Source organism: Argentina anserina, chromosome 5 (genome assembly GCF_933775445.1).
Source record: "Argentina anserina chromosome 5, drPotAnse1.1, whole genome shotgun sequence".
Lineage (NCBI taxonomy): Eukaryota > Viridiplantae > Streptophyta > Magnoliopsida > Rosales > Rosaceae > Argentina > Argentina anserina.
The window spans coordinates 25,074,800-25,088,237 of record NC_065876.1 but is presented as its reverse complement, the minus strand read 5'-3'; the positions used below and the strand labels follow the sequence as shown (position 1 = coordinate 25,088,237).

Below are 13,438 nucleotides of genomic sequence, written 5' to 3'. Positions count from 1 at the left end.
ATTCCATTTTGCTCTATTACTCTAGCATGTTAAAAAAACAATATTATTAAAAGGCTTTTGTTGTAGGAGAATTACTCTCCGTAATCATTCGGTGTATCTTGTCCTAATTAGTATAGGTTAGTCTAGATAATGAATGATATATAATCCTTGATTCTACGGGATAGCTAATGTAATGCCTGTATAAAGGCTATTATCAATGAATAAAGATAATGTTTCTCTCTATTATGATGCGTATTACATTCTTCTATAACACGTTATCAACACGTAGTTCTAACCTTGAATTCCTAGGTCTAGATAACTAAATCCCTGAAAAAAATCATTTTGCCATCAAAAATTCGACAGAAGAAGATGAAAAACCATGAGAAATTTCTTTATGCTGAAAAACATTGCAGAAAAGAAAACAAAAAACCCCATAAATCGGGTTGACCAGTGGGCACCCAGAATTTCGCTCCGGGCACCCACCTTCTCTGATCTTGGACGCAGCAACCACGTCGACGCAACTGCCTAGCATCGGTGTCCTCCGAATCAACCCTTGTTCTTCTTCGGCCACTGTTTGTGTGTTCCCGCAGGACCCAAGCACCAGCCTCAATGCTAGAAAGCTGCTCCTCAACAACTCGGTTCCCAATCGAACCTATGCCAAATGACGTCGATATCTTCCAGCGTCCCCACAGTGAAGATCTCTGACCTAGCGCCACCGATCCTATTCCAAGTCGCCCCTTCCTTCGCTGTTGAAAGAGGAGTCGACCAGAACAAGTTTGTCGGACCCGACCTATGTAGCCTTGTCACGTCCCGGTCCGGGGTCGGTGTCTTTTACCGCACTCGACACCGGTCCCGACGTGTGAGTTAAATGTTAGAGTTGGAATGTAAATAAAAAATATATATAACTTGCTTCTAGGCTCTTCTTTCTAGGTTTGTTAACCCCAGCTCGGTAAAATCTAAAACCTCTATGCAAAAGAATTTTAAAATGGGTGGGTGAGCAAAACCACGTGCTCAGTGAGTAGATCATGTAATATGTCAGTGAAGCAATATCATTTTTACACACGCTACAAAACTAATATATATCGTATACACAGTTCACAACAATACGTTACATCACATCCTTCATTCTTATTAGATATTCTTCAATTTAGTGTACCACACGGGCACCTAATGGTCATCCTGACATATACCTCCATGTGTCACATCCTTATTTCGGTATAACTAATCAAGAAGTTCACATGTTCCATGACTTGTCACACAGTGGATCCAACACATAATATAATATATATATAAATTTTACATATTTTGCAAATAGACAAGCTTTACTTAAAAATAAAGAGATATTTCAAAATAGATCTAAAACATGTTTTTCGACAATTTTGAAATCATATAAGAACATTTGAAATACATTACATAAATCAATCATTTTAACACGTCACCCCGTGTACTGAATGTAAACAAATTCCTAAACCGAGCCTTCTAGAAATCACCGTCCCAAACTTCTTGCATAAAAAGACGACATCGATACGAAGATAGATTCTCTGCAAAAATTGTGGAGAAGAACTGAGCACAGCAGCCTTTTTATAGGTGTAGTTCACCGACGTAGAGAGTCGTTTTAAAATGAAGGACAAATGGTGAAAGGACAAGTGTCAAGATTTAAGTGAAGGTTTACTCATCACTCGCCATGTGCGCCATCAGATTCATCCTCTCCTCATGAACACAACGTGTAAAGTACACCAGCTCCTACAAGCACCCACGTGGGGCTGCTGTACTTGGGCTCCGAGAAAGTGGGAAATCAGCTAATAGGAAAATGCCGCGTCACTATTTTATCTAATTTCGGCTCTATCTTAAGAAAATCGTTAAGAATAGTGGCGATTCCGAAAAATTAACCGAAAAATACTCCGAATTCGTGTCGATACTTACTTTATATTTCTAAAAATAAAAATAGAATTTGACTAACTTAAAAATTCAGGATGTTACAAGCCTCGACCTAGCTAAATTAAGGAGATTTTACCTCTGGTAAAACGGTAACATGGACATGGTAACTGCCTCCAGGTCAAAACAAATTATATTATCCTACGGGTACAACTAAATTCTTTTTATTCAATTTATTATTTATCTTTATGGTTAGTTACACTAACCATATGTTTTTGTTTTCATGAAATAAATTGCACGGCAACACAAATCATACTTATGACAATCACTTCACTACTCGTACGTGGAATCAAGTATGACAATGAGAATTAACCAAGAGCAATAATTATGATGTTTATTTGGAAAACAAAGAAATACGTTTTAATTAATGTTATTGCTTTCATGCAAATTTAAATTTCTCTGAATTTTGTTTTTCATCGAGGACTTTCAACCTCTAATTTCCTTTTCTACCCGATTCTTTCGTTTCTCGGGTGGTATACATAGATATGATTCTCCTGATACCAAGTTTTAGGAACAGTTGTGAGTGTTGTTGTTACCATCCGTAGCTGTTGTGTGTAGCTACAAGTTTTGAAAACAAAAGGGGACAAATATTGGTTTGTGACAATAATTGTCGCTTATACCATCGGCTTGTAATTGAAATTGTCACTTTTACCATTGTGACGTAATTGTCATGATTTATTGAATTGAGTTACCATACTTGGGACTTGATCTATAATTATGTACTTGGAAGTTATATCGGATATTAATACTAATAAATATTCCCTCTTGTTGACCGCGACATGTGCCTGAAATTTGGCCTATTCATGTTGGATGTGGTTATGCACCTAGTCCAGATTAATTTCTTTTGGTGCAACATCGTTTCATTGAAATACAGAAACATTATGGTAAAAAATCTATAAGAGTTAGACATGAAAAGTTTTTAAAACAAGACACTTACTATATGGAAGAACATAAGAATATTCTTCTCACAATTATAGATATTTTAAGCAATTATACATTGCACTTATAAAATGAAAAGAATGAAGCATAAAGCTTCGGTTAATAGTTTGAATAACTACAAATCCGTGTATTTTTTTAAGTTTTTGTGAATGTATTCACTGCACAAGTGTGACTATAGTTACTTGGTCATTATACTTTGAATTGATTTCATGGTCAAGATCTTAATACAATTGTTGACATTATTCCCAAAATTCTCGTGTAGTTCAAGTAAACGAACATACGAGAATATTTTGATGCAAATATGGTTCGATATTTTAAAGTTATATGATATGTAATGTATCACCATGTAATGCACTTTATATTCCACCGGTTTTAAAATATTGTGATATTTTCACAAAGTTCAAATTGAATTAACGCTCGTAAAGATTAAGGAGAGTGGTAAGTTATAACAGGTTTGCGTTGCACAGCCTTGACCTCGGTTGAGAAGTTCTGTATGCAGCTCGGTTTTACCCCTAATGGCATCAAAGAGTAGGTGAGCACTTAGCTCGGCCCCTAAGCCCCCCCCCCCCTCGGCTGGCCCCCCGCAGCCCTCATGCATAGCCCCTGCAGGCCCCGTGCACGGCCTCTTCACAAATTCTAAGCCTTTTCGGCTTTAATTTTTTGACGCCGACAACCCTTTTTGGTTATGCCTAGGCAACACCGATCATTGTATTTAGATCTATGATGTATATGCATGATATTTACATGTCAAAATCACTCGTGAATGGCGTTTGAGGGTCGAAAACCCTTAAGTAATGTTAAGCGGCCATTTGTGACTATATTAGTGCACTTGCCAAGCTTTATATTGCGATATTTATATGTCTTGACCTAAGACTACTTGTCTCCATATTCTTGCTTATGAATACGTTGAAGAGACATTGAGTGCATAGCTAAAAGAAAGCTATTACTGGATTTAGTTTTTAATCCATTGTGACTACGATGACTAGCTCATCACATACAATCACGAGCGGTTTAAATGCTCGAGTTTAAATGTCTTATGGCGTTATGATTCAAGTCACATGCTTTATGCATCAAGAGAACAATTAAACCTATGAATTGGTTTTTGTTATAGTAGTTGTCTACGTTGATAAATTAACAACGGAACCATAAAATTGGTAAGACGATAAGCTACTTGAAGGCAATACTTATACCAACTTGTATCACCTAGAAACTCATTGTGATAATTAAATTTCTTGTGTATCGCTTCTAATGATAGAGCATATCTCATAAGTCGATATAGTGTGAATTGTATTCTTTCATGTTACTATGATTCAGTTTAATTAATCAGTGACTCTCATAGGATATTCTTTGAGAAAAGATGTTATACGTATCGATATAATTCCTCCAGCATAATGGAGAAATAATTTATGCGTTAATAAGTGCATAAGACCCCCTATGATCCTTAATTAACTATGTTCATTATTCAAACCTTCTTTATTTAGCAAAAGTTTAGGAGTGATGTTGGGTCATAATTCTCATATATTCTAATACCCTAAAATATGAAATTTACTTATTCTATGTGTTTAATTTAATTTAAACTAATTCATTTCCATGTTTTGTAGAATATCTTGACAAGAAGAGAAAAACGACAAGTCCTGGCAATTTTCCGAACACCACCACTTTTAGCGGCACTATTATGGCAGAGCGCCACCACTTTTAGTGGTGCTATGCATTTTTCGGCTAATTTTATGAAGGAGCAACACATTGTTCTATCACAACTAGATCACATCTTTCTAGTTGGGATTTAATTACACTACTTTTCTCTCTTCATCATAAAAATCATGGCTCCACTTTTTCTAAAAATCCACAGATATATTACATGCAAAAAATCTGATTTAATTTTGGGTATAATCATCACTTCTAGGTCCATCATTAGCTAGTTATCCACATACTTCTTCCATGATCACCCACTTCTTCCATGTTCATTCCTTTATCACCCACTTCCTCCATGATCACCCACTTCTTTATCATCTATTTCTTTCCTTTATCACCAACTTCTTCCTTGTTTATTCCTTTATCACCCACTTCCTCCATAATCACCAACTTCTTTCCATGATCACCCACTTCTTTATCACTCACTTCCTTCCTTTATCACATACTTTTTCCATGTTCATTCCTTGATCACCCACTTCCTCCATAATCACCCACTTCCCATATGACCACCTCACTCACTACATCATTATCTCTCACTTTTCTCTACTTTTTCCACTACCATTCTCCTATATAAAAATATTCATCACCACCATCTCCAAACACACCATTTTCACCACCAAAACCAAGAGAAATAGAGGAAGAGACAATTTCTATCTACCCAAACACCAAGTTTTCATCACTTCATCATCTACTATTTTTCATACACTGTCATCAAGCAAAGAGGAAGAAGATGAGTCTAGCATCATTTGAGGATCTCCATCACCACCATGTCAAGATCTCCATGAGTTCATCCACATCATCCTCAACTTAAAATTCACTAGGCACCTCTCTACTCTCTCTTTACTTTGATGTTCATAAACATGTTGAAACTTGTGTATTTGGTTATGAGTGAGTAGTTAATTTGTTGGGGCTAGGGTGAAAGTCCTAGCCAATCTTGTATAACATTGATATACAATATTTTGTTTGTATAACATTAATGTGGTAGTTTAAAAGTTGAACATTCATGCTTAAACTTAATCAATTTGTGTATGATTGTTTGTGATTAACCTTAGTTGTTTGAAACATAATAGCATATCATATGTGCATGCTAGAGTTGTGAACTACAATCACTTAGAGATAAGCATGGTTGGTTTGCATGATTTCTTCATCTCTAAACTTTATGCACTTATGGTAATATATTTGATACTTAACCGGATTCATATGCATGACTTGAGTAGTTAAGTACTACACCCGAGAGGGGTTGCTTGATACCAACAAAGGATATTGTCCATTGTCATACCTGAGAGGGATACAAGGAGAGAAATTGGCTAGTTAGAGTGACATCATTCAATTTAGTAGCATCATTGTTCACAAGAGAAGCTAGAGGTGGAAACCTTAAGTCCTAACTTCCATCAATTTCAGTTTAGTATAGCCTAATTTACATTTTAAGTGGTCATTTAGTTTTTAGAAGTAACTCCACATCTGAAACAAATTTAAATCACTACACCAACTTGCATATATCCACCATAAATTTAAGTTCACTTGTGAGCCTTGATTTGTGATTTGTATATTTACATATTCTTCTAGCATCCCTTAGGTTCTCCTAGCTAGAGAGGGTTTTTCCAATCCTTTGGGTACGGCATCCCCTACTCTCACTACACTATAACTTGACTTTTATACTTGAGGGTGACATTTGAGTCAACAAGTGACATCCACCCTCCTATGCTAAAGATAATGAGACATAAGATGAAAGCCTAAATTGTTTATCATGATTCACTTTGAGGCTAAAATATCTTTTGGTGATATATATATCATGGTTAAACTCAAGCCTTAACACTTAGATATTATGGAGCACCCAAAAAACAATGACAAAAAGTGTGAAAAGCCTAAAATTTTAGAATTTATAGATTGCAGACTTGTCATTGTAAGGACCGGTTTACCTACTTTTAGGTGGGCTATTAAGATCCTACTTGTGGCTATTGATTCCTAATATCCATGGGTACATACTCATAAAATTTGAGAACATTAAGAGACCTAGAACATGGTGAACCGGTCGACACAAGTAGTCCTTGACCTCCGGCAAGTATTTCGGCTAGTTCGGTGCTTTCAACCGGTTCCGGTAGTTAGGCCGGTGACATTGGATTCTTAACACCTATGTTTACTTTCTCTTGAAGTTTAATAGCATTTAGGGTTCGGAAAGTCAGTGAACCATTTAAGGAAATGTAATACAGAGGTTATGTATTGGTTGATGATGTGTTCATGATTTAACCCTGATTTATATGGGACCCATAAATATATTGATCAGTCACATGCTTCACATGAACAAATAAGTTTTTCTTAAACCATAAACTACGGTTTGTAACGTGTCTTGTTTTTTGGTATCCATCTATACCACCATTATTGAAGTTACAGTTGTAACGGTATGCATGTTAGTGTTTCAAGTCTAACTATATTCATGGTTGTTAACGGAATATGTTAACGATTTATCGTTAACATATTTTATGTGCCAAATTACGCATCCACAAGTGCATAATGATGAATTATTTGATATTGAATGTTGTATTTGTCTAAGCCATGAGCTTATGCTTATGTCCGCTTATATAACAACCTTAACATGCGATCTCGTTTAGTAACTTTTGATGAAGTAGTCTCTCCGTCGTTAAGGGGAGAGAAGAAAAAGTTTGTTCAAGTTAAATGACTAGGTTTTGTCGTGGTTTGTCACACTGTGTCTCATCATGTTCATACTAAGTCCCATAAATTAAAGTGACGAGATCGGATATACATGTTGCAACTATGCCTGTAAGGATTGAAGTCCGACAAATGGACATGTAGTCACTCTTTGTTGGTGACGTGGTGACTCCACAAATGTGGTAAATGGTGTCACTAGGTCGTGGCTCTCATGAAAGTGTAGAGAGACCACTTGGTTCGATAATACTTGCTGAATGCGAGTTATGTCACAACTTGATCTATGATCAATGATACTCACTCGTCTGTTTTCTTAGATGATGATTATCATTAGGGGACGCCTTAATGTCAATACCAATCCAAAGAGAGATCTCGACAAGTGACAATGTTGAAAGAGTTTGATGTCGAACCATACATGCATGCTATGTTGAAGCAAAATTCCAACATTGTAGATTGACCTACATGGAATGTGCTATTCGGCATGATTAGATGGAGATGTCTGACTGGTAAGTGACCGAGTCACCTTTGTCGCCTCCTGAAATGTTGTAGGATCCAGTTTAAATAAAGAGATGTGTACTTGGTTAGGTAAAAACGCCGCAAGTGTAAATCCTATCAGTTCTACCTTTGTTAGGCATAATGAGAAAGATAAGAGTTTAGATTCATCTTATGGCGTAAACTCTCTGACAAAATGCCCTGAAATCAAATATGAGAATGTTTGCTTTCATAATGGATGTTGTTGCACTCCACTATCTTGTTAGTTAGGTGGTTTCTAAACAATTAAATTTGCAGCTTGTGGTCACAAATAATCTATGTTAGGACTAAGTTAATGTAGATAAAGATCCTAAATGGATTGTTTCACCTAATTCAAGTGCCTTCAGTCCACGGAGTTCGTTAACTTGATTATAGTAGGGATATTAAAATGAAGTGTGATGAACTCTTGATGAAGTAAGAGCCGAATTTTGCTTTTTCGAAGCTCCTTGTTCAAAGCTCAGGGCTCATCACCCTGACCATCCAATCAAATCTTTTTCACTGGACAATGCAGGATAATTCACTTCGAAGACTTTTAATGACTATTACATGGGATAGATGTAGAATATCTCGTACGTTCATTTGCATAATGGATTAGGAGGAGTGATAATTAAGCAGTTACAGCTTATAACTAGGGCCCGAGTTATGCACAGTAATTTACTCATAACTGTTTGGGGATATGCAACATTGCATGCCACTATACTTAATAATGAAAAAATCTTGGGATTAAATGCATAAAGATCATACCACACGTGAATCTGTTTTTCATTGCAAATTCTTATTTTGAGTTGTTATGCAATTTTTTTTCTTTTGATCCATGTATGGATAAGTGTGCATGTTTGATTTAAGAATGTTTGACGAGATTTAATTTTCAAATCATTGACCCATTACTACTTTTGAAGAATGTGAAGGGCGTTTGTATATACGTTATTTATCTAAACTCTAAGATTCAGTTACCGATCAGGGGGAGTTGTTTTGCAGCCTTCAGGGAGAGTATATTCCACATGTTATTTTCAACTGTAGTTGGTGCATTGTGCTTTTTTTTTTCTCCTTTGACCAAGACTTTTATTTTACCCAATAAGTTTTTATTTTGTTTAGCACGGTTTTTACCGAGGCAACAATATTGCACCATGACACATTAAGATCACAATACAAGGGTGAGTGTTGTAGGAGAATTACTCACTGTAATATTCCGGTCTATTTTGTTCTAATTAGTATATGTTAGTCTAGATAAGAAAAAATATATAATTCATGATTCTACGGGATACTCAATGTAATATCTATATAAAAACATCCTTATTAATGAATAAAAATGATACTTCTCTATATTATATTCTTTTGTAATAGTTTTTCTTTTCATTTGGTTTGAGAAAACAATACTTTAAGGAAACAAATTTGCCGACTACCTTTCATTTGCACACTCTTCTGACCTCATGTCATGTCTTTTTTCTCAATTCATATTTTTGATAATAATTGAGCAATTAAACACATGTCATGAGTTTAAAAGTGGATAAAAAGTGTGCAAATAGAGGTGACGGTGAAATTTATTTTCATACCTTAAAAAGATAGAACAGTTCGTATTTCCATCATCGAAAACAAGAAATGAAAATTTATTCTCGACTAGCCTGCCTTAATTGCAAAGAAATCGAGGATCGAGACCGACGGGGATACCCAATAGTTATGCACTCCTTCACTTTTCTCAGTTGGACTCTTAGTCTACGCTACCTCGTTGCCTTGTCGATAAAAGCACTTCCTTTTTACCCAGAAAGCAAAACAAATTGAAGAGCTGCTTCTTGTTCTTGTAAAACCTGTTTCTGCTGTTAAAAATTGCCCAGAACGAAACAGAACACACATTGCACTGATGGGTTTCCAAGTCTTTCTGAAGCTCTCAGCAAACTTCATCTCTGTTCTTTCCTGGTATGCTCTTTTATGTTCGTTCACTGTCGACTTCTGATGTATGGTTGAAATTTTCAGTCTGTAATTCTTGAAGTGTAGGAACTTTGATGGGTGGTTTGCATTCTATAATTGAAATTGTAGTTTAAAGATCCTGACTTTGATCGCGTCACATTTTGCTCTTGATTTGCAGGCCTTCGTTTAGTTTGATTTTTGCCCTGTAAGTAACTTTTCTACTTTTCTATTATTGTGTTTGTAAATGTTGATTCTTGATTACTGTGGAATTGAGCAGAGCTCTATTTCTGGTTTCAATCAGGTATGCTTCCATACAGGCGATTCAGAGTGACTCTCATTCCTGGAATCAGCAATGTCTTGCTTACTGGGTTTTGTTTGCTTTATACACAACTTCAGAGTCAACGCTTGGAAAGCTTTTCTATTGGTAATTTTATGTTTTTAATTTACGTTTTTTTATAATAAAAAAATAAAAATTAAGAGATCATCATCCTGCTGTTTATCTCTTCAATTTATATCCACTTAGGTGGTCAATTTTGTGTATTTGTAGAAAAGAGTGGTTTTATGAATGTTTTCATCAAAAGTAAAGTAAGTTTTGGACTGTCTACATGGTCCCTGAATGATGCATTGAACTTCCATGGCTGAATGGATGAAAATTCAAACCATGCTTTGCAGCTTTTGATGATGCTTATTGTTCTTGGATGATGGATTTTACTTCTTTGTAGTAAACTGGGGTTCCGTGATCTGCTCTCCTTGTTAGTCCATGTGGATTTAATTGGGGAACAGGCTGTGGATTCTAGTGCATTACCACGTTGTACGTGGAAATCACAATTTGGTTTTTGATACACCAGCATCTCATGCAGTCTCATATATGTTATGGGTTTACCGTGCAGATCTGAAATTCAATTGTACTTTGTTATGACCTTCTACTAAGCATTAATCCATCTAATTTTGGTCATTGTTTTCAATGACAGGCTTCCGCTCTGGCCATATGCAAAGGGTGTCATTACTATCCTGCTGGTGTTACCTTACTTCCATGGTGCTTCTTATCTGTATAAACATTTTATCAGGTCCTATATTTCTGAGTATCCATTTATCCATAAATGGAAATCACTGTCATTACCGAGGTCGAAAGATATCTTTCTGAGGAGGGACAGCCATCTTGATGTGATTGATAAATGTGTTGTCAGGATTGAACCACAAGAATTAGAGAGAACTGTCATATTTCAGGTAAGCTTGCAACCTTAAGTTGGAACATTGAGAATTTGATGATTTTCATGCAGTACTGCTCTGATTTCTATTTCCTTAGTTTATTTCTCTATCTATGCCCCAAGAATCCTGTCAACTCAATTGGTGACATTGTACATATGTGAATATCTGTACATGCTGTCAGTATAATTTTTCTAAATGACCTTCTTATATTGACCTGTACCTGAAAATTTGGCAACACTTGGTGCAACATTGACTTGAGCAAAATCATGTTAGGAATATCTCAGGCGCTAGTTTAGAAAATATAGATCGTAAAGCCGCCATGGGAAGGGCCTCCCTCTGTTCAGACCAGTTGTACCTTAAAAGAAATAGACAGAGTACTTTTATTGCCGGATACATCATTTCTCATGACTTGAGTCATCAAGGTTTTTTGATGAAGTAATAAGGGACATCTATTATTATTTGCAGGGAATACCAGTGCACAGATATGAAGCAGTAGTAAAGGAAAATGGTTCACAAAGTAGTCAGAAAATTCAGAGGGAGTGGAGCTGTGCTCTTTGTCTAATTAGCACCACAAGTGAAAATTGTTTGAAGATGCACTTCCGAGGTAAGAAACATGTTTTGAAAGTAGAAGCACTTCAAGATGTAAAACTAGGCCACATCAGTGGATACAAATCTTCTGCAAAGCTGAAGAGAACAAATGGAAGGGTTTTACTCGATAACTTGAACCAAATTGCGTGGAGCAGCATTCTAAGACCAATTAGATTGTGTAGATGGAAAAAGCCACAGCTTGGATGGACAAAATTGAATACTGATGGATCGGTAGACCCAGGAAACTCTGGTTTTGGGGGTCTACTTCGTAATTCTAAGGGTGAACCAATATGCGCATTTGTGTCTAAAGCTCTAGGGGATGATATTTTCCTGGTTGAATTATGGGCTATATGGAGAGGCCTTGTTCTTGCCTCAAGTCTCGGGATTAAAGAATTATGGGTTGAGTCTGATTCATTGAGCGTTGTGAAGACAATAAATCGAGATCAGCCATACAGTTTCAAGGCTAGTAGCTGTTTGAAGCATATCTGGGAACTACTAAAGAAATTTGACAAACACCGTGTATCTCATTCATGGCGTGAAACTAATAGGGCTGCTGATCACCTTGCAAAAATGGTTCTTTCTGATAGTGACATTGTTCTCTGGCCAGGTGATTTTCCTGATACCCTTAATAAAATTATCAAGGAGGATGCTGAAGGCAGGATATATTGTAGAGGTTGACTACCAATTCCAAATTTGCCCATGATCCGGGGCTCAATCCTTCCTTTCATGATCCAGGAGAAATGTAGAAGTAATATAATTTGTAATGTAGTCCACTATACATAGACGGTCATGAAAGAGGTCCGGAAGTCGTAAAAATTGACAGCCTCAGACATGAGTTTTCCTGGTCGTATGAGCCTATGAGGTAATGTTAAATATTGCCAACAAGATTTTGTAAATTATAACCACCCCGTGTGTATATTAGAATGTGAATTCATTGTGCAATAGTTTAGTGGTAAGCTTGGCCATTAATACATTATTACTCCTGTGCATTATCTAGGTACTTACTTTGAGCGCAGCTAAGTTGATTCTTGTAATGGATTTGTTTTTACAATGGTGGCATATAACTCATGTTTTTGTCATTGTTGGTTTAGACGAAGTTTCAAGCTTACTAATCTCTTAGATCAGAGTAGCTCCATAGCCACAAAAATAGGGGAAAAAAGTATGGGAAAAAAGTCAAATGATATATTTAAATATTATAAGACAGTCAGTTATGTGTCTTGGATAAAATATATAATTCATATTCTGAAATTATTTATTTATTATTGAATTTCATACAAACATATACAATTATTAATTTTATACCAGAAAGATGCTTTAGGTAGTTGAATTGATGCACGTTGGTCAACAAAACTATAATATTTTGTTCAAGACATATAAGTCATTTAATACAAATTGTAATGGCCATGATAGTCATATATCTCTTTCAAGTTGCCGACAATTTCTCCGAGAATAGGATAGTGAGGATGAATCCAACTCAATGATTGATCATATACTTCTTCAAACTAGCCATAATTATAAATATGATAACCAGATTAATAGTTGACTTCATGTAATTCGTTTGACGTCTCATTATGTTATGTGTTTAAACTGATAGAATCAAAACTTAAGCCAACTGAAGCAACATCAGATGAAATACTTTGATCATCAATAGCTCCTCTTGTCCTTTGATATATCTGATATCTCCTTTTTTGAAAGAAAAAAAAACTATATATCTGCCGATATTTATATTTTGAACCTTACTCTTAAGAGTTAAGACTTAAACTTTTACTTCTCATCCGGATATATTTTACAAAAAATTAAACATTAGTCGATTGAGAGACTACTCTTCTATTTTTTTAATATCCCTCGAGATGATTAATCAATCAAAAACTTTTCTCTAAGAGTCCGAGACATCCTTAAGTTGAGATAATTTTTTTTAAAGTGATTTTTTTCAGATATTTCTCCAAAATATTAAAAGTATATCGGATATATCGTAAATATCGAAAATATTTTATGT

General features: G+C 35.7%; 1 protein-coding gene across 1 annotated transcript; it reads left to right on the top strand.

The window, feature by feature from the left end:
* Window positions 1-9,360: 9,360 nt before the first annotated feature.
* LOC126794942 (uncharacterized) lies at window positions 9,361-12,467 on the top strand. The gene is made up of 5 exons (XM_050521739.1): window positions 9,361-9,654; window positions 9,824-9,850; window positions 9,947-10,069; window positions 10,617-10,872; window positions 11,320-12,467. Exons 1-5 carry the CDS (start codon window positions 9,599-9,601, stop codon window positions 12,118-12,120), a joined length of 1,263 nt encoding a protein of 420 aa, XP_050377696.1. The 5' UTR covers window positions 9,361-9,598; the 3' UTR covers window positions 12,121-12,467.
* The last annotated feature ends 971 nt before the right edge of the window (window positions 12,468-13,438 follow it).

Excerpts from the sequence above, each read along its gene's own strand:
- LOC126794942 (XM_050521739.1), top strand. The coding sequence starts at position 9,599 with ATGGGTTTCCAAGTCTTTCTGAAGCTCTCAGCAAACTTCATCTCTGTT. Across the intron at positions 9,655-9,823 it reads TTCATCTCTGTTCTTTCCTG|GCCTTCGTTTAGTTTGATTT; the intron begins GTATGCTCTTTT and ends CTTGATTTGCAG. Across the intron at positions 9,851-9,946 it reads TTTAGTTTGATTTTTGCCCT|GTATGCTTCCATACAGGCGA; the intron begins GTAAGTAACTTT and ends GGTTTCAATCAG.